Source organism: Protopterus annectens, chromosome 12.part0 (genome assembly GCF_019279795.1).
Source record: "Protopterus annectens isolate FY-2018-M chromosome 12.part0, PAN1.0, whole genome shotgun sequence".
In the NCBI taxonomy this organism is placed as follows: Eukaryota; Metazoa; Chordata; order Ceratodontiformes; family Protopteridae; genus Protopterus; species Protopterus annectens.
In genome coordinates, this window is record NC_056746.1 from 382997904 (window position 1) to 383016565 (window position 18662).

General features: G+C 44.3%; 1 protein-coding gene across 1 annotated transcript in view; it reads right to left on the bottom strand.

Moving 5' to 3' along the window:
- Positions 1 to 18662, bottom strand: part of TNRC18 (trinucleotide repeat containing 18) — a 725141-nt gene that overhangs the window by 527095 nt on the left and 179384 nt on the right. The window contains exons 7-8 of the mRNA XM_044088920.1: positions 12213 to 12630; positions 8568 to 9557 (exon numbers count right to left, since the gene is read on the bottom strand). Coding sequence (XP_043944855.1) covers positions 8568 to 9557; positions 12213 to 12630 — 1408 coding nt within the window. The remainder of the gene's footprint in view (positions 1 to 8567; positions 9558 to 12212; positions 12631 to 18662) is intronic.

The window sequence follows — 18662 nt, forward strand, 5'->3', positions numbered from 1 at the left end:
TGTTGCTTACCCACACTTTAAAATTGTACATTCTTTTGCCCTAATATTTATTTCTGATGGGTCTGTTCACTTTAATCTCACCTTCCCCCAAAAGTGCAGCCACATATTTCTGTTTTGACTCATACATTGCCCTTCATCTTGCATTCAAAAAATGTGAGCATCTCCTTAAACACTTCACTTGATGCACAAGAGAAAGTACAGTTGTGCACACTTACCATAAATGTAGATGTCCAACTGTATTCACTGTTGCAGTCATTACATTTGGGTTATCCCTGACAGGGTAGCCCTTGGCCAGCCCGAATACCAGAGACTTAGTATTTCTGCACCAGTTGCTGTCGCTTGAGGACTGACATCAGATTGTCAGTAGTATAAAGTAAGGCAGCCAACGCCATTACATCAGTTTTTCTTGCCCTAACCTGTCAGGAGCCCCCAAAGTAGGAGGCCAGGTTCTGGTGGAAGAACCCCACCAGTGGAAAATTAATACCAATATGTCCCTTGTAAGGAAGGGAGAACAGCAATGAAGAATGGTAATAAAAGGTGAAAGAGAATAAAGGGGGATGGAGGGAGGGTAATAAAAGGTGAAAGAGAATAAAGGGGGATGGAGGGAGGGTAATAAAAGGTGAAAGAGAATAAAGGGGGATGGAGGGAGGGAAACCAGGACTGCAACAGTGAAGACGCTCAAACATCTACATTTATGGTAAGTGTACACAGCTATACTATGTTCTTTGCGTTTCACTGTTACAGTCATCACATTTGGGTAGATTCCCAAAGCTGAGGAAATGGGTGGAGGCAGTCAAGGAAACTTAGGGCTGGCTAGGATGCCCTGCAAGACTGTGGAGGCAAACCCTGCCCTGGATTTGGAGAAGAGAGGCAGGTGGTAATGCTTGGTAAAAATGTCAGCAGATGTCCAGGTGGCAGCTTCCAGAATGTCCCTAGTGGGGACTCCTCTGAGGAAAGCTGCTGAGGTGGAGGCTGCTCTGGTGGTGTGTGTCCTGACCCCCTTGGGGTGAGGCTTTCCATGCTGTTTTTAGCAGAAATGGATGCAGTGTGCTATCCATTTGGAAATGGTTTGCATGGAGATGGCTTTGCCTTCTGCCCCTGTAGCAAAGCTAACCAGCAATTGATCAGACTTTCTGAAGGATTTAGTCCTGTCCAGATAAAATCTGAGCTGTCTGTGCACATTTAGAAAGAGTGAAGAATCCTTTCCTCCTTGTTCTAGGGATTAAGAAAGAAGGTGGGCAAATTTATGGATTGGTTGAGTTAGCTCTGAGGGATACCCTGTCTGCATGGGAGAAGATGGAAGGGTTCCACAGCCATGAGTGCTTGCAGCTCAGAGACTCTTCTTTCTGAAGTGATGGCCAGAAGGAATGCTGTTTTCCAGGAGATAAATTTTAACTCTGCAAAAGAAGCTGGTTCGAAAGAGGGCAGGGTGAGCTTTTCCCAAGACAAATTTAAGGTCCCAGGCTTGTTTTGGTGCCCTTCTAGGGGGCACCAGGTTGATATCCCCTCTGAGGAACTGTTTGATCAAAGGGTGTGAGAAAAGGGGCTGCTCAGTGGGAAAATGAGCAGAAGTAGCAGAGGCATGAATTTTTTTTAAAGGAGAAAGAGAGGCCACTGTGTAGTAGGTCAGCTAAGTAATCCAGGATGAGAGGGATGGAAGGCTGTGCTGTACTGGCTCCCTTAGCCTGGATTCAGGTGCAGAACCTATTCCATTTACCTGCATGAGACTTTCTGGTGCTAGGGCGTCTGGCCTCTAAGATAACGTCCAGAACCTGTTTGCGGAGGATGGCAGATTGTTTTGGGGTTGGGGAATAAGCCAAGCTGCCAAATTGAGTGTCTAATTGGGGATGCATGAATTCCCCTTCCCTCTGGGTCAGGAGGTTTGGAATCTGAGGAAGATGCCATGCAGCAGGGACAGACTGCACAGCAAGGGGTACCAGTGTTGTCAGGGCCCGCCTGGAGCTATAAGAACAGTACTTGGCTTTTCCTCCCTTACTTTGAGCAGTACCCTGGGGATGAGAGGTAGGGGAGGAAAGGCATAGACCGATAGATTGACCCAGGGGAAGGACAGGGAATCCACTTTCCGAGCCATGCAGTGATGCTCACTGGTGCAGAATTTGCTGAGCTGATGGTTGGTGTGGGAGGCAAACAGGTTGACCTTCAGGGTTCCCCATTTCTGAGTTATTAGGGTGAAGGTACTTCTGCTGAGTTGCCACTCGTGTGGATTCAGAAGATTTCTGCTTTATTGATCTGCCAGAGAGTTGAGAGAGCCTGGTAGGTATTGTGCTAACAGGTGTAGTTGGCATGGAAGAGGCTGCGACTCAAAGGGTCATGCCCAGCCTGTACAGAGGGTAGGAGTGAGTCCCTCCCTGCTTGTTGATGTACTACATCACAGTGGTGTTGTCTGTTTTGATCAGGAGAACCCCTGGAGCGAGAAGGGGTTTGAAAGCTATCAAGGCATGTTGTATAACCATCATCTCTTTTAGATCGATGTGCAGAGAGATTTGCTGTGGGCTCCATTGGCCCTTTATGCACCTGCCATCCAGGTGTGCACCCCATGCGTAGTCTGATGAGTCTGTGGTGAGGGTCTGGGCGGTGGGGGGTGTGGAGAAAGGCAGTCCCTTATTGTGGGAGCACGCTGCTGCCCACCAAAGAAAATCCTTTCTGAAGCAAGGAATTATAGGTAGGATAGTTTCCAGGTCTTGAGAGTGTTGACACCAAAGGCTCTTTAGGTACTACTGAAGTTTCCTCATATGCAGTGTGGCATATGGAATGAGAAGTATGCAAGATGCCATGTACCCCACAGCTTGCAGGGTCTTCCTTGCAGATAGCTGGGACCTGGTGGCTAGTTGAGAGAAGTAAGTTGTCAGGTAAATTTGTTTCTCTGGTGTAAGTTATGCCATCTGGGATGCTGTGTCCAGACTTACTCCCAGGAAGATTATCCTTTGGGTGGGCACTTGTTTGGATTTCTTTTTGTGGACTGTGTACCCCAGGGAGGTTAGTAGGGTCTTTACAAAGGCCAGGTGCTTGAGCAGCTTTTCCTTGCCGTCTGCCTAAATAAGGCAGTCGTCTAAGTATGGGTAAATTTGGATATTTCTTTGTCTGCAAAAGGCAATGGCAGGAGCCAGACATTTTTTGAAAACTCTGGGAGCAGTAGATAAGCCAAAGGGAAGCGCAGATAACTGAAAGTGTTGAGATCCTGCCCTGAAGCGAAGATATTTCCTGGATGATTCCCTGATGGGAATGTGGAGGTAGGCCTTTTAGATCTATGGTGGCTAGCCAAGCATCTTTGGAAAGCATGGGTAGCAGCTGCTGGAGGGTGAGCATTTTGAATTTTGGGATCACCAGGAAGGTGTTTAGAATGGATAGGTTGAGGATGGGGCACCAGGTGCCCACTTTTCTGGGCACCAGAAAAACTCTGGAGTAGAAGCCTTGTCCTTTTTTGCAAGAACGTGCTCTACTGCCCTCAGAGAGAGCAGGGAAAGGATTTGCTTTTGAGCCTCTGCCCACTGATTTGGTGGTAGATGTGGGAACCCTTTTGGGGTTGGGAAGGGTGTGGAAGGAAAATCTGTATCTCTGAGACACAATGTTCAGAACCCATTGGTCCTTGGTAATGGTGGCCCAGGTGCTTGAGTGAAAGGAGAGTTTTCCTCCCAGGGGTATGTGAAGGTGGGCAGAGGGGGGGTGGAGGAGGTGGTGAGTCACTGAGTTCTTTCCATAAGGGAGTGACTTAGAACTCCCTGGTTTTGAAGTGGAGGTAGTCCACTGCATAGATCTCTGCATTCCCTGGGGCTGCTGTCTGGGGGGTTTGTACCCTCGGGGCCTAGGCTCGGACAGTTTACTCGGAGCAGGAAAGGACTAGTTCTTGGAGGGACAATGCCTGCTGAACCTAGGGGGCTGTGCCTGTAAAATATCCAGAACGGTTTTCATAGATTTTGCTTTTTCTTCCATCTTTTTTTTTAAGAACTCTTCTGCCTTAGTGCCAAATAAATTATCTTTATGCAAGGGAGCATCCAATAATTTAGATTTGACATGGTCAGGGCAGGGGTTGTTTCTTAAGCCATGCATGTCTTCTAATGACAACCAGTGACTGCTGCCCTGTAAGAAGCTTCTAGGGCGTCAAAACCACAGTGCAAAGTGTGTTTAGGTACTTGACTTGCAGAATGCATTAAGTCTTGCAAATCTTTAAATTCTGCCCAAGCAGGAAAGGAAGACATTTTTTGTTTAAGGAGTTCCAAGGTATGTTGCTGATATTTCAGCATATGGAACTGACAGTTTAGTGCCCAGATAGCAAGAGTAGCTGAGGTGTACCCCATCTGTCCAATCCCTTTTGGCCCTTGAGAAATGACCTCAGGGTCAGCTGTTGGATTTTTAAAAAAGATATTTGTGTGAGTCAGGGACTTTATAGTACCTGTCTGGTTTTCTGGGAGCAGGAGGTAGGGCATCAGAAGTCAAGCTGGATTCATGGAAAACATCCTCCACAACATCCATTACTGGGGGATGGCCAAGGGTCTGTGTTGATGAAGATCTAGGAATTCCCATAGTCTCTCTTTAGACTGAGGGTAGTCCTGATTCTCTCACTGGAAATGCTTCAAGGTATGCAGGATTTCCCCAAAAGAAAAATCCTCTGGGGGAGAGGCTGAAGGAATGGAATCCTCTGCATCAGAATCCTCATAAGTGGAGAGGGGTTGCATGTTTTCACAGTCAGATGCATCAGATTCATCTGACTCTTGTGCAGATAAAACTACAGGGGACAGATCTCTCTTCCTTTTGGAGGGGGGTAGCCTAGCTTCCTCTGATCAAATTTTAAGCATTTGCGACTGAGGCAAGGTAGCAGGTGCCTGAGAGTTGGTCGTTGGTTTCTTGGGTGTGGTTCGAACCCTGGGCCTAAGAAACTCTGTTGTTTTTTAAGAACGGTAGTCGCGAAAGAAGACAGTCAAGATTCGGTTGTGCGAAGGACTTCCTCGGAAGCCGGTGCCTGCTCACCGGCTCCGGACCCATCCAAGGTAGAGACGACCGCAGGATCCTTAGTCGAATAAGAGTTTTGCGGCATACCAGACTCTGAAAGGGTCTCGGTAGCGGCCAGCGAATCAACTAAAGTGGGCATCAGGGGCTGCAAAAGCACCTCACTGAGTACCAGAGGACTAATGACTAGCTTAAAGGAAGCGTTGTCGGTAGGTTTGGACCTGTGCGGTCTGTCTTTATCTTTACGTTTTTTCGGAAGATCTGCTGTCGGATGGCTAACCGAAGCCATATCAGAATTAGAGGAATGTAAACGGAAATATCTGGCTACAATAAGGGCCCGACGACAGATGGTTCTGGCATTGAACAAAGCACAGAAGTGACAGCGGGGGGCATTGTGGTCTGGGCCTTAGTACAGTTGTGTACTCGTACCATAAATGCAGATGTTCGAGTGTATTCACTGTTGCAGTCATTACATTTGGGTAATCTGCTAGCAGGTTGCCCTCAGTCGGCCTGAATTCCAAAGTCTTAGGTCTTGCGTCGGTTGCTGTCTTCTCTTCCATGACATAAGGGGTATAAAACATACAGCCGACGCCATTTTCTTTAGTTTTTCTTGCCCTCTATGTCAGGTGCTCCCAAAAAGGCAGCAATATGACATATAGATATATATATATATATATATATATATATATATATATATATATATATATATATATACATGCATCAATATAAACTTTACCTTCATCTACAAGCAAATACACCACATAGATTGTAGAAGATAGTGAAGGAAAGATAAACTTCAGAATGACAGGGGGATGGCGGGAGGGTAACCTGGACTGCAACACTGAATAAACTCGAACATCTACATTTATGGTAAGTGTACACAACTGCACTATGTACTTCGTGTTTCACTGTTTGTCATTACATTTGGTTAGAATCCCAAAGCTATGGTTGGGAGGCTGGAGCCAAACAGCATTAGGTGCGCTATAAGGCCCTGCAGCACAGCAGTGGCAAAGCCTGCCCTGCAGCACAGCAGTGGCTGCACTTGTAAGAAACCTTTAACAGTTTGCATAGACTTAGCTTTGTCTTCCATTTTCTTTAAAACCTCTTCTGCCTTAATACCAAAGAAATAATCAGGCTGTAAAGGTGCATCTAGCAATTTAGCTTTAACATGATCAGGCAAATTTTGTTAGTTTAACCAGGCATACCTCTTAATCACAGATACAGTAACTGCGGCCCTACAGGAGGCCTCTAAGGAATCAAAACCACATTGCAAAGTATGCTTTCCAACTTGTTCAGCTGCATGCAATAATTCCTGCAATTCTTTATTTTCTGCACATTCTGAAATCAACATCATTTTCTGTTTCAGCAATCCCATACCATGTTGCTGGTACTTAAGCATGTGAAATTGGCAGTTTAAGGCCCTTACTGCCAAGGTTGCAGATGTATAAACCTTTTTTCTCCATCTGTCTAGTGCCCTTGAATCTCTGTCAGAGGGGGTAGGGTTTTTTGCTGTTGAGGCCTTAACTCCCTTTGGCCCTGTGAAATAGTTTCAGGGTCAGCAGCAGGGTTTCTAAATAAAAATTTATGTGAGTCAGGGACCCTGTAATATCTGTCAGGCTTACTGGGAGCCGGAGGCAAGGAGTCAGGGGCCAAGCTTGACTCCGAAAACACATCATCCACAATGTCTAAAACAGGGGGAATGGCTAAAGGCTTGTGCTGAGGGAGAAGGAAATCCCTGAGCCTCTTTTTTGATTCTGAGAAGTCTTGACTCTCCCAGTGAAAATGCTCCCTCAAAGTATGCAAGGTTTCTCCAAATGAATAATCCTCTGGAGGAGATGCAGATGGAATAGACTCCTCAGCATCAGAATCCTCATAGGGAGGTATAGATAATTCCTGATCAGCAGAGGAATCAAAAGAAATAGAAACCTGACCTGAAGATTCATAATCAGTGTCTTGCCTAGGCCTCTTATCTGGAGGGGGATGGGTACCCCTGATCAAGGTAATAAGGTCTTCAGCCATTTTGATCATCTGTTTTTTAGGCATAGAGGCCTGTGCACGTGGCTCAGGCGCCAGTTTTTTAGTTTTAGAAGTTGTCTTTGCCTTTGGTTTTGCAGCTGTCGTCGGATGATATATATAAATGTTGAGGTCTGAATACACCTTCAGAAGCCGGTGCCTGCTCAGTGGCTCCGGACCCATCCGAGGGAGATACATCCGTCGGTCCAATACTTTGAGTATTTTGCGGCATGCCGGACTCCACATGGGTGTCGGTAGAGGCTTGCGACTCGAAGGTAGCGGGTATCAGGGGCTGCAAAAGTGTCTCACTGAGTACCAGCGAACCGGCGACTGGCTTAGGAGAAACTTCATCGGTTTTGGATCTCGACTGCCTTTCTCTGTCCTTCTCTTTGTGTTTTTTATGTACTCCGGTAGTCGGATTGCTATCCGACATTTTTGGGTAGTTAAATCCGTTTCCAAAATACTTTGATGCAAAAATATACAGACGCTTAATAGTATGTTGGTTAAATCTAGCACAAAACCGACAGCCAGGCACATTGTGATAAGGGCCTAGGCAAGGAATACAGTATAAATGGAAATCCTTATGAGGTACTTGCTTCCCACAAGTAATACAATTATTAACTTCTTCTGACATTGGTAAGAAGCAAGAAAAAAAGTTTCCCCAATGGGGTACTTCGCTTTAGTGAAGATTTTGGTTCTGAAACTCAAACTCGAATATTTCAGTAGTCGGCCGACCGGCACTTGCGAAATGCTTCTGCTTCGGGCACCACGCGGCAAGAAAGACTAAAGAAAATGGCATCGGCTGCATGTTTTATACCCCTGACAACCTGATGCATTGGAAGAGAAGACAGCAACCGACACAGAACTCAAGACTTTGGAATTCAGGCTGACTGAGGGCAACCTGCCAGCAGATTACCCAAATGTAATGATTGCAACAGTGAAACACGAAGAACATCAAGTGACACAGTAAGAGTGGAAGTCTCTGTGAGGTATTTGCTTTCCACAGGCGAGACAATTATTAACTTTTTCTGACATCGGTTAGTGCAAGAAAAAAGGATCCCCAATGGGGTACTTAACTTTAGAAGACTTCAACTTCAATTCGATAGACGAAAACTCAGGTAGCAGATGACCGGCACGCATGTGAACTGTTTCTGCTTCGGGCTCCACAGCAAGAAAGACTGATATAATTGCATCGGCTACCTTACTTTATACTACTGATGACCCAACGTCAGTCCTCAAGCGACAGCAACCGATGCAGAAATACTAAGTCTCTGGTATTCGGGCCGGCCGAGGGCTACCCTGGCAGGGATAACCCAAACGTGATGACTGCAATAATGAAGCACGAAGAACATGTCCACACTATATTCATTATCTTCACTTCAATAGTGAAGGTTACCTTCAAATGACGACCTTTTCTCTCTAGGCTACATGCAGTCCTGCACCACAGGCATTAAATTACACATCTACCATCCTTATAAACTAAACCGTTTCATTGAAATGTTCAGGAAGAAGTACACATGCAATGTATTTAGTTTTCCCCACCACGCATTAACCACATGGCATTAACAAATATGCAAAACATAACTTACCATCACGTTCTTGATTCCTTGTCCTTAGCTCCTGCTCTGCTATTTCACTTAAGAGTGCAATTCCATGAAGTATCTCAGAGTCCTCTGGGTAAAAGTCACAAGTCAACTCTGGAGAAGTCAACGGGGCATTAACACTATCATCCAAATGTATAGAACAAGCTTGGGGCATCTCTGTAGCTGCTACCAGTGCATTCATGCCAGCCAAGGGGTCATCTGGTTTAATGTCTACTGTCACTAACTTGGAAATTTGGCAAGCTAACTCAGTATCATTGTCATTAAAATCCGACTCAGCAGCAGCTTCTGCTGCTGAAGTCAATGTTTCTTCCAGTGCTGTCTTGTCATTAAAGTCAAGTTCATCAGTTACATGTGTTGCTAAAGTCTGATTGTCAGAATGTAAACTTAGTTCTGCTGTTGACTGTTCTGTTCTGAGGCAAGTCAGAGAACTGTCAAAATCCTCATGAGTGGAACAGAGATTCTCCTGGTTACCTGCCTCATTCTGGAACTCTGTTTCTGAGGCACCAACCACTGGCTGGTAAGCTGAGTGACAGTCTTCAATAAGCGCTTCCTCCTCATGTCTGTCCAGTTCAGTTAAATGTTCATCTTCCTGTAACAGGCCATTTTGATCGCATAAATTTTCTAATGCATCCATGCTACTTTTTTCAACCTCCAAACGCTTCTCACAAAGTTCTTCCAGATTTTGTTCCAACTCATTTCTCGGATTCTCCTGCTCTTCTTCCTCTTCCTCGTCTATGTTGTCTTCTATAGGTCTAGTATCTATTGAGGGATGTAGGGTCTCAACCATCTGTGGAGAGTGCAGATGTGCAGCCTTTATTGCTGGAGAGTTGGGTATATGCTCAGAAACATCAGTAGACAGTGGTATATCTGGAGCCAATCCATCTGCATCTGATGCTGTGGGAGGGTGAAGAAGATATGGATAATGACTTTCAAAAGATTCGGGTAAGGATGGGAAAGGATAGCCTGAAGGAACATCTGTAAAAAACAAATAATAAAAAAAAAACAAAAAAAAAACAAATCCATGAATTACTGATTACTGGTAGCGTGACATTGTTAAACATGTTTAACTGGACATTAAACTGTGTGTGTGTGTGTGTGTGTGTGTGTGTGTGTGTGTGTGTGTGAGAGAGAGAGACAGAGGGGGGGGGTAAACATAAACCAATATGCCAAACTCCAACCCTAAATAAAGGTTCATAGGTAAACACTAAACATAGGTAAACACCAACTACCTGCCCATTCTTGGGCCATTTTAAGCCTAGCTAATTTCCCTTGATGAGAATTAAATCTGCTACCTCTTGCTTCTGAGGTGAACACGTTAACCATTACAGAATCATAGGAAGCTACTAGGCTAATAACTCTAGGGCCCTTAACAAGCCTAGCCAAGTTTTACCCTTATTTGTATGATCAGCACTTCTTACCCCTGTAACAAGAGGGACACAAGGGTGATAGTGCTTCCATTTTTTGTGTGCTGTTCTCTGACTTCTCTACAACACCCTGAATCCAGGCCTTCTCTGAGAGCTTAAGACAGTTGTTGGTGATTATTTTTTAGTTTTATTTATTTTTATATGCAAGCACCTAAAGATTAAGCAGACAAGCAGCAGAGACCAATTTTTTTACTTCGTTATCAGTTACTCATTTAATGAACATGTGTTTTTTTTTTTTTGTTTTTTTTTTACAAAAGCAAGAAAATCAGACATTACTTGGAAAGGGGTCGCAAATCTCTGCCTAGGAGTTTGCAACAAACTTGGTTGACAACTGTCTCAAGAGATACTCAGCCAGAACTTAACGCACCAAATTTCAAAGTCAACACTAAGAAAACACTTGAGGGAAAGAATAAAACAGCATCACTCTAATCTCTGTAGCCATGTCTGAAAATTACACACATCAGCATGCCTTAACTTCAAACTTTGAAGAAAAAATATACAACATTAACTGAAGACTGGAATTAAAAGATATTTGAAGAATTAATACTGCTTACAATATACAGAAAGAACCACAAACATGTTTTTAAGGTTATGCCTACAGCTTGCATTTCATTCTCTCATGCCTACTTACCTGCCTGCTGACTAACACAGCTACTGCTCTGCATGCATAGTAATCCGTGCCAAATGTAAATATGAAACTAACAAAAGCATCAGTAGTAAAGGCACAGCTTAAATGTTAAGGTACTGAATTTAAAATAATATTAAAGGCAAACATTTATCTTATTTGTTTTCTGGGGTAGAGCACCGATCTCCATCAGACTCAGCCCAGGAGCGGTGTCTGGTTAAGTGGTTTGCTCAGTCGCACTGTTAGGTAATGGAAGCGGAGGGAATCAAACCTTGTACCACTGGACCACAGGAAATTACTAACAGCTCTTTAATCTAAGCCAACAGCTACTGTACCAAATTAAAAGGTATAAATTAATTCCCACTCCCTTACAAGCATGCTTAAAAAAGGGAGCAGAGATAAAACTATCAAATTACTTAAATTTAAACCAAATTCTATATGACACCAAGCATTAATTCAGGAAAGGAAAGGTAATGCAGTTGAAACAGCCTAGCTAAAATGTATATATAGTCAGCTTTATTGGCACAGAGGGATAAAGCTTTGACTAAAACCCAGGCAACCAGTGTACTTCTAGTAGCTCAGGTACTTCATGGAAACATCAGAAATAATGGACATGCCTATCCTCAGGGGGACAAAGCCAGCTGCAAGTCTGCAGAGAAAGAGGGTGGTGCAAATGGTCTGGGCATAAATGTGGCATAGCAGTAGCCTTCAAGGGGGAGAGTGTGTGGTGCACCATGTTGCCATATGGCAATAACCTGCAGAAGGTGGGGGGCATGTGATACAAACTGTTTATGTCAGTAGCCTTAAATGCACAAGTACAATAGAGCACACACTTGCATACTGGAAGCAGCAGTGACCGTATGGGTTGCGTATACCCCCACCTATGGGAAGGGTTATGACATACAGAAATGCCCTTATAGGCTGGATACTGGGAAAATTGTAAACAACCCACATAGCTGCGAAAATTACTGCTCCCGATGGGTAGTCTCATCCTCATGGATCTGGAGATAACTCCACCAAGATGGATGGAACAGACTCGCATCCAGTTTGGGAGGAGGGAGGTCTTGACTGTTCACAATCACAGCGAAAAGAAGGACCTAGAAAAAATACAGATGCAATACATAAGGTAGCTCAATGATATAAAACTGCAACACTTCCTGTATTTAACCAAAACTTTTGATCAGGTGTATCATTCTCATTTTGACCATCTTACTTGTACCTGCATTACTAACACTGCAATACGCCAGTACTTTTTCATATTTTCTGCGCAGTCAGTTTTCTGAAGGCACATACATAACTTTCCAAGAAGTTGTGTGTGCATCAGCACATACATAGCTTTCACTGTTCTACATTAAGAATGCATCATTTGGTTAATACTTTTGCAACAATTAAGTCAGTTAACCACAGTACAGCTCCTGGACAGGTATATAATGAGTCTTAGCCAATTAACAAAAAGTAAACATGTTCAAAGGAATGTTAGTGGAGTGAAGCACTTCTGTTGTTTTCTGAAACAACTGCCCACTTTTTCCTATGGTGTTTGCAGTGTCATTTGCACAACTTTATGAAAAAAAAGTGCTTTACCTGGAAACAGAGTCTGAAATGGTGGGGAAGATTCTTTTCCTAGACCTAGTTCCTTCTTATCTGCTTCTTCTGATGCCTCCTCCTTCAGAGAGATTGATGGGGTGGGAGGGGGAGAAGCAGGGGGAGGACTGGAGTGGTGTGAACCTGGAGTTGCAGGGTAAGAATAGGGCTGCTGAGTTAATGGCTCCTCGATTTTGTGCCTAATTTCAGTCTTGAGTGCAGGAACTGCTGAAGCCATGGGAGACAAGGGTGGTGTACCAACTGGTTTGCTAAATGAAGTGGTAGGAGAGGAAGGAGGTCGTTTCCTCTGCAACATTCCTGAGGTAGCAGTACTCAGTCCTTGTTTTGGTGCATCAGGGGTTCTCTTTGACACTTTTTCCTCAAGTTCAATTCTGTGTTCGCTAGCTTTCAACCTCTCCTGTTGAGACACAAATTTGTTGGTTACTATGCTGAACTACCAAGATCAGCAGAATGTATAAATTTTCAGGTACAAGAAGACAGCATTACAGAAAAAGTACAGTTGTGTACACTTACCATAAATGTAGATGTTCGAAGGTATTCACTGCTGCAGTCATTACATTTGGGTTATCTGCTTGCAGGTTGCCCTCAGCAGCCTGATTAAAGTCTTGGGTCCTGCATCGGTTGCTGTCCCTTCTTCCATGATGTCAGGTCGTCAGGGATATAAACTATGCAGCCAATGCTATTATATCAGTTTTTCTTGCCCCAGATGTCAGGTGCACCCCTAATGGGGAAGCAATTAAAGATAAAAGCACAAAGATATACCTCCAACAAAAAAGCAAATACACCAAAAAGGCTTTTTAAGAATAGTAACGGAAAGTAGAGGTATAGCCAACAGAAGTTAGGGGGCTGGAGGGAGCGTAACCAGGACTGCAACAGTGAATACACTTGAACATCTACATTTATGGTAAGTGTACACAACTGTACTATGTTCTTCTTGTTTCACTGTTGCAGTCATTACATTTGATTCCCAAAGCTATGGTTGGGAGGAGGAGTTTAGATAGCATTAGGGCCAGCTATAAGGCCCTGCAAGACTGCAGTGGCAAAGCCAGCTCAGGATTTAGAGAAAATTGGCAAATGATAATGCTTGATGAAAGTATGTACAGAACTCCAGGTAGCAGCTTCTAGGATGTCTCTGGTAGGAACGCCTCTGAGAAAGGCTGTAGAGGTAGATGGTGGAGTGAGGTCTGATCCCCTGGGGGATAGGTTTTCCATGGTGCTTACAGCAGAAATGAATGCAATGGCTTATCCACTTAGAAATGGTTTGCTTTGAAATAGCCTTCCCCTCTGCCCCTGCAGCAAATGCTACCAGCAGTTGTTCAAATTTCCTTTGAGGTTTAGTCCTGTCCAAGTAGAATCTAAGTTGTCTGTGCACATCTAAGGATTGCAGTATCCGTTCCCCTTTATTCTGTGGATTGGGAAAGAAGGTTGGCAAATGAATGGACTGATTAAGAGCCACACTGGATACCACCTTGGGCATGAAGGATGGATTGGTTCTGAGGGACACCCTGTCCGCATGAAAGATGATGACAGGCTCCACGGTCATAAGGGCCTGTAATTCAGATATCCTTCTAACTGAAGTGATTGCTAAAAGGAAAGCTGTTTTCCAAGAAAGAAATTTTAAGTCTGCAGTAGCAGCTGGCTCGAAAGGAGATGGAGTTAGTTTCTCCAAGACAAAGTTAAGGTCCCAGACTGGGGTTGGAGCTCACCTGGGTGGTCTCAAATTTTTGCCCCTCTGAGGAACTGCTTGAGCAGTGGATGAGAGAAGAGGGGAGGTTCTGTGTTATAATGAGCTGAAATGGCTGAGGCGTGGATTTTAATGGAGGAAAAAGACAGGCCCTTGTGAAGCATCTCAGTTAAGTATTGTAAAATCTGAGGTAAAATGGGTGCTGCTGTGCTCATCCCTTGAGACTAGTTCCAGGCACAGAATCTTTTCCATTTTTCAGCATAAGATTTTCTAGTACTAGGCCTCCTTGCCTCTAAGATGATATCCATCACAGGTTTGCTGAGGGATGGTAAAGGAGCGATTAAGTAATTAGCCAGGCTGCAAGGTTCAGTGTTGGAAGCTGAGGGTGCAGAATCTGGTTCTCCTGCTGAGACAGCAGGGAAGGAGTCTGAGGCAGGTGCCATGGAGAACCATAACACACTGCGCAAGAGGGGGTACCCAGTGTTGGCGTGGCCAGTCTGCAGCAATCAAAATCATCCTTGGTTTGTCCTGTTTGACCTCTGGAGAGCAGGGGCAGAGGGGGGAAGGCATAGACTGATAGGTTTTTTCCAGCTGAAGTACATAGCATCCACTTTCCAGGCTTGTTTGTGGGAAGTCCTTATGCAAAATTGTCTAACTGATCGTTCTGGGGAGAGACAAACAGGTCTATATCTGGGCTCCCCCATTTGTTTGTCAACATGTTGAAAATCCTTGGTTCCAGTTTCCACTCGTGTGGGTCCATGAGGTTTCTGCTTAGCCCATCTACCAGTGTATTTAATTTTCCTGGCAGGAATTGAGCTTGTAGGTGCACTTGGTAGCTCAAAGCTGTGTTCCACAATGCCATGGCTAGTCTCCAGAGGGGGTAAGAATGTGTACCCCCCTGCTTGTTTATGTACTACATGACAGTGGTGTTGTCCGTCTTTACCATTAGTTGTCCTGGAAGAATGTGGTCCTTGAAGGTTGTCAGAGCATTCTGTATAGCTAACATTTCTTTTTGATTGGTATGCAGGCGCATTAGACTTGGATTCCATTTTCCCTGAATGTACTTCCCTGCCAGGTGAGCCCCCCCCCCATGCATAGTCTGATGCATCTGTTAGGGTTTGGACGGCAGTGGGTGGTATGAAAGTTAGTCCCTTGTTTTGGTGGCAGGCCTCTGCCCACCAAAGGAACTCTAGTCGTAGGCAAGGTATGATATGAATCATTGTTTCTACTATGCAGTAAACCTAGATGAATGAGGCCCAATCATTGCTGGAATCTCCTTGCTATGATGGGAAGCTATGAATGCAATGACAAACCAATCCTAAAAGACATAGTTTGAAAAAACACAGGCTTGACCTGAGAACTCAAAACAAAATCCAAACAAAAATAACAAACAACTGCTGAAACTTGGGGTCCTGCTTAAATTTAAAAAGAAATGCTCAACACCTCCAACTGCTAAAATCATTAAAATCTATTTGGGGAATTGCATAAAAAGTAGTACAATGGAATAGTTTGGTTTAATTTAGCTACAAGGAGACCACCTTGTGTAAATAAAAAAATAGGAGTACGAATAATACCCTCATCCTGCCATGGTAAATTCAAACAGGCTCCGCCATAAGGGCCTGCACTAGAAACCTTCCAACTGCTGCAGCACACAAAAAAAAGCAGTCCATGACAAGAGCCAGCATTCATAGTAGCCGTAGGTTCAAAAGGTTGTAGAGTAAGTTTCTCCAACAAAAAATCTGTCCCCAAGTATAGTAGGAGCCTACGTGGGGTTTTGAGAATGTTGACACCAAGATATTGAACACAGCCATTAAAAATTAGCTCAGAAACCTCCAAATCCTTTGCTGCTCCAAAAATAAAATCTCTTCCATTTTTTTGCGTACACTTTTTCCTTGTACTAGGTCTTGGCTTCCAAAATCACATTCAAAAGTAATGGGTACCAGTGTTGCCGAGGCCAATCTGGACCTTTAGAGGAGTGGGAGGAGAGGGAGAGGTGTGGAAGCATACACACATGAGATTTTTCCAACTGAAAGAAAGAGCATCCACTTTCAGTTCCCATGAGACACTGTCAATTCGAAATACATGAAGATCCAGTTTCCATCCAAGGATTTGGCCTGCTTAACACATCTGCTAGGAGCTCCTGTGTTCCGGCAGAAACCTTTGCCTGAAAGATTAGGTTGTAAGCTGAGCGCAGTCTCCCACTGGGGGATCCATGATTTGCCATACTTAACACATCTGCTAAGAGTTCTGTGCTCCAGTGAAACCTTGCCCCCTGAAAAGATTTAGTTTAAGGCAGTCTCCCACAAAATCTTGTGTTGTTTAGAATCAACACCTGCCCTGAAGAAGAAGTAACCCTTGAAAGCCATTGAGCTCCCCAAGCTATGTCTGGCAGATCTGTCTTAGAAAGAATCTCGCCCTCCTGGCGGGTCACAGAGAGTCCTTGTTTTAGGTGACATTCCTGCCCCACCACAAAATTCCTTGAGATACCATTGCAGCTTATATATCATTTGGCTTTTGGAAGGAGCACCAGAATACAAGATGCCATGAACCCCAGTCAGCCCGAGAACTGAGAAGGAAAGGAAAGTAAAAGAAAAAAATTTTTTGTTTGTCCGGGGGGTTAAAGGCCATCTGGTTGCTGTATTCAGTCTCACACCCAAAAAGCATATGTCTTGAGAGGGTACAGCTGGACTTATTTCGCGCTCACAGAATACCCCAGGCATCTCACAAATGCTGAATGCTGAAGTTCTTTCCTTTCTTGAGCCAGAATCCTTTCGAGCCAAAAGTAAGGATAGATTGTATTCCTTTAGCCTGAAGTAATTAGCCTGAAACTGAGCCAGAACTTTTGTGAATATTTGGCGAGTAGAGATAAAGGCAAGGCAAGAGAGAGAATCACATTGGAATTCTAGCTCAAAACGCAGATACTTCCCTGCAACTTTGTCTGATAGGCAATGAAGGTAAAGCTCCTTGAGATCTAAAGTTACATCCAGTGATCTTTTCCCAGCAGAGGTAAAGCTGTTGTAACGCCATCAACATTTTGAACTTGGAATGTCCAGATAAGTGTTGAGGATAGATAAATCAATTGGTCTCCAAATTGGTCTCCACGTGTTCCTTTGGTAGGCGAGAATAGAAAGAATAAAATCCTCCCTTTCTGGCAGTACAGGAACCTGGCCCTGGCCCCTATTTGAAGAACAGAAAATTTGCTTGAGCTTCTTCTTTTGTAGAGGAGGAATGTCTGGCATGCCTTTGAAAGGAGGCAAGGTATGGAAATAAAACCTGTAACCGGAATGATATCCACAATACCCATCTGTCTCTTGGGTAATTAAACTCCAAACTTGAAAAGTGCCAACCTTCCTCCTAAAGAGGTGCTGCCGGACGAGAAGGCTCTGGCAGCTGAACCGAAAAGCTTCTAAAGGTCTGTTGTTCTGAGGACTGACCCCTGCCCTCACCAGAAGACTGAGCAGGTGAACTCCTGTTCTAGGCCTAAAACCTTGGCTCTCTGCCCTCTCACTACTACCTACCTACCCCTAGACTGGGAATCATAAGAAAAATATATGTCCACCCCCTTAGTAGGCCAATTTCTACTAAACTTGGACTGCACAAAAATCTTTAACAGTCTGCATAGACTTAGCCTCCTCATTTTTTTCTTTTAAACTGCTTCCACAGGACGAACCAAACAACACATCAGACTGTAACGGAGCATCTGATCCCTCAATGTGCTCATGGCAGAACAGAAGACAGTGGCAGCCACCAAGAAGAGGCTACTGCATCAACAAAAAACCATTGTAAAAAGTGCTTACCCACCTGTTCAGAAACATGAACTAAATCCTGCAACTCTTTACACTTATTACCTTCTTCCAGCATCCACCTTAGACTTTTCAATTGTGAAAGATAATAATTTTGGTTTTAACATGTGGAACTGGCTGCCAATTAAGCCCTCATGGCTAGGGAAGAAGTTATACACCTTCTTTCCCCCCATCTATCCAAAGCCCTTGCCTCTTTATCAGGAGGAACAGGATTTTTAACAGAAGCCTTTACACCTTTTAGGCCCCAAACAGTTTCTGGGGTCTGCCCTAGGACTCTTAAAAGATACTTATGAGCTTGCCAGCCTATGCTGGGGGTAGAAACAAAATTCCTAAGCCTTTTTCCTGGAATCAATATCCTGTAAGTTCTCAGTCAAAGACCAGAAGCCCTCGAACACTGCTCAAAACTCTCAAGCTCAGGTTCCACCCTAGGCCCACTGAATTAAGCCTGGCCTGCCTCTCGAAAGAAGCCTTGGAAACAAGGGAGGGCCTAACCACCTTACCTGAGAAGCCCTCCAGCCAGCCTCTCCTCTCCTGAGAGGACACATCTCTTGTAACAGTAAAGTCTCTCCTCCAAAGAAACTTCTGGCAAAACCTCCGGCTCTCCAGCTCCCTCCAAAGAAAACCGCGTCCGGAACACGTTCTTTCAACCTAGGCTTTGCTACTTTGTCCTTGCGCTTTTTAGGCGAAGAGGGGCCGGAGCATCCGACGGCATTTTATAATTACAACGCTTCCCAAAACTAACCTGTTATAGCTTGTTAAATCTAGAACAAGAGCGACATCCAACAAACATAATTGGTGCTCAGCCCTAAGCAAGGTATAGAAAAACCAAAATCAAGGAGTATTCCCTTGAAACTTTGATTGATTAGGTCATTTCTCCGACTTCAAAAATTTCACGCCAACCTGCCTTCATAATGCTACTGCACATACATGGACCATCGGAAA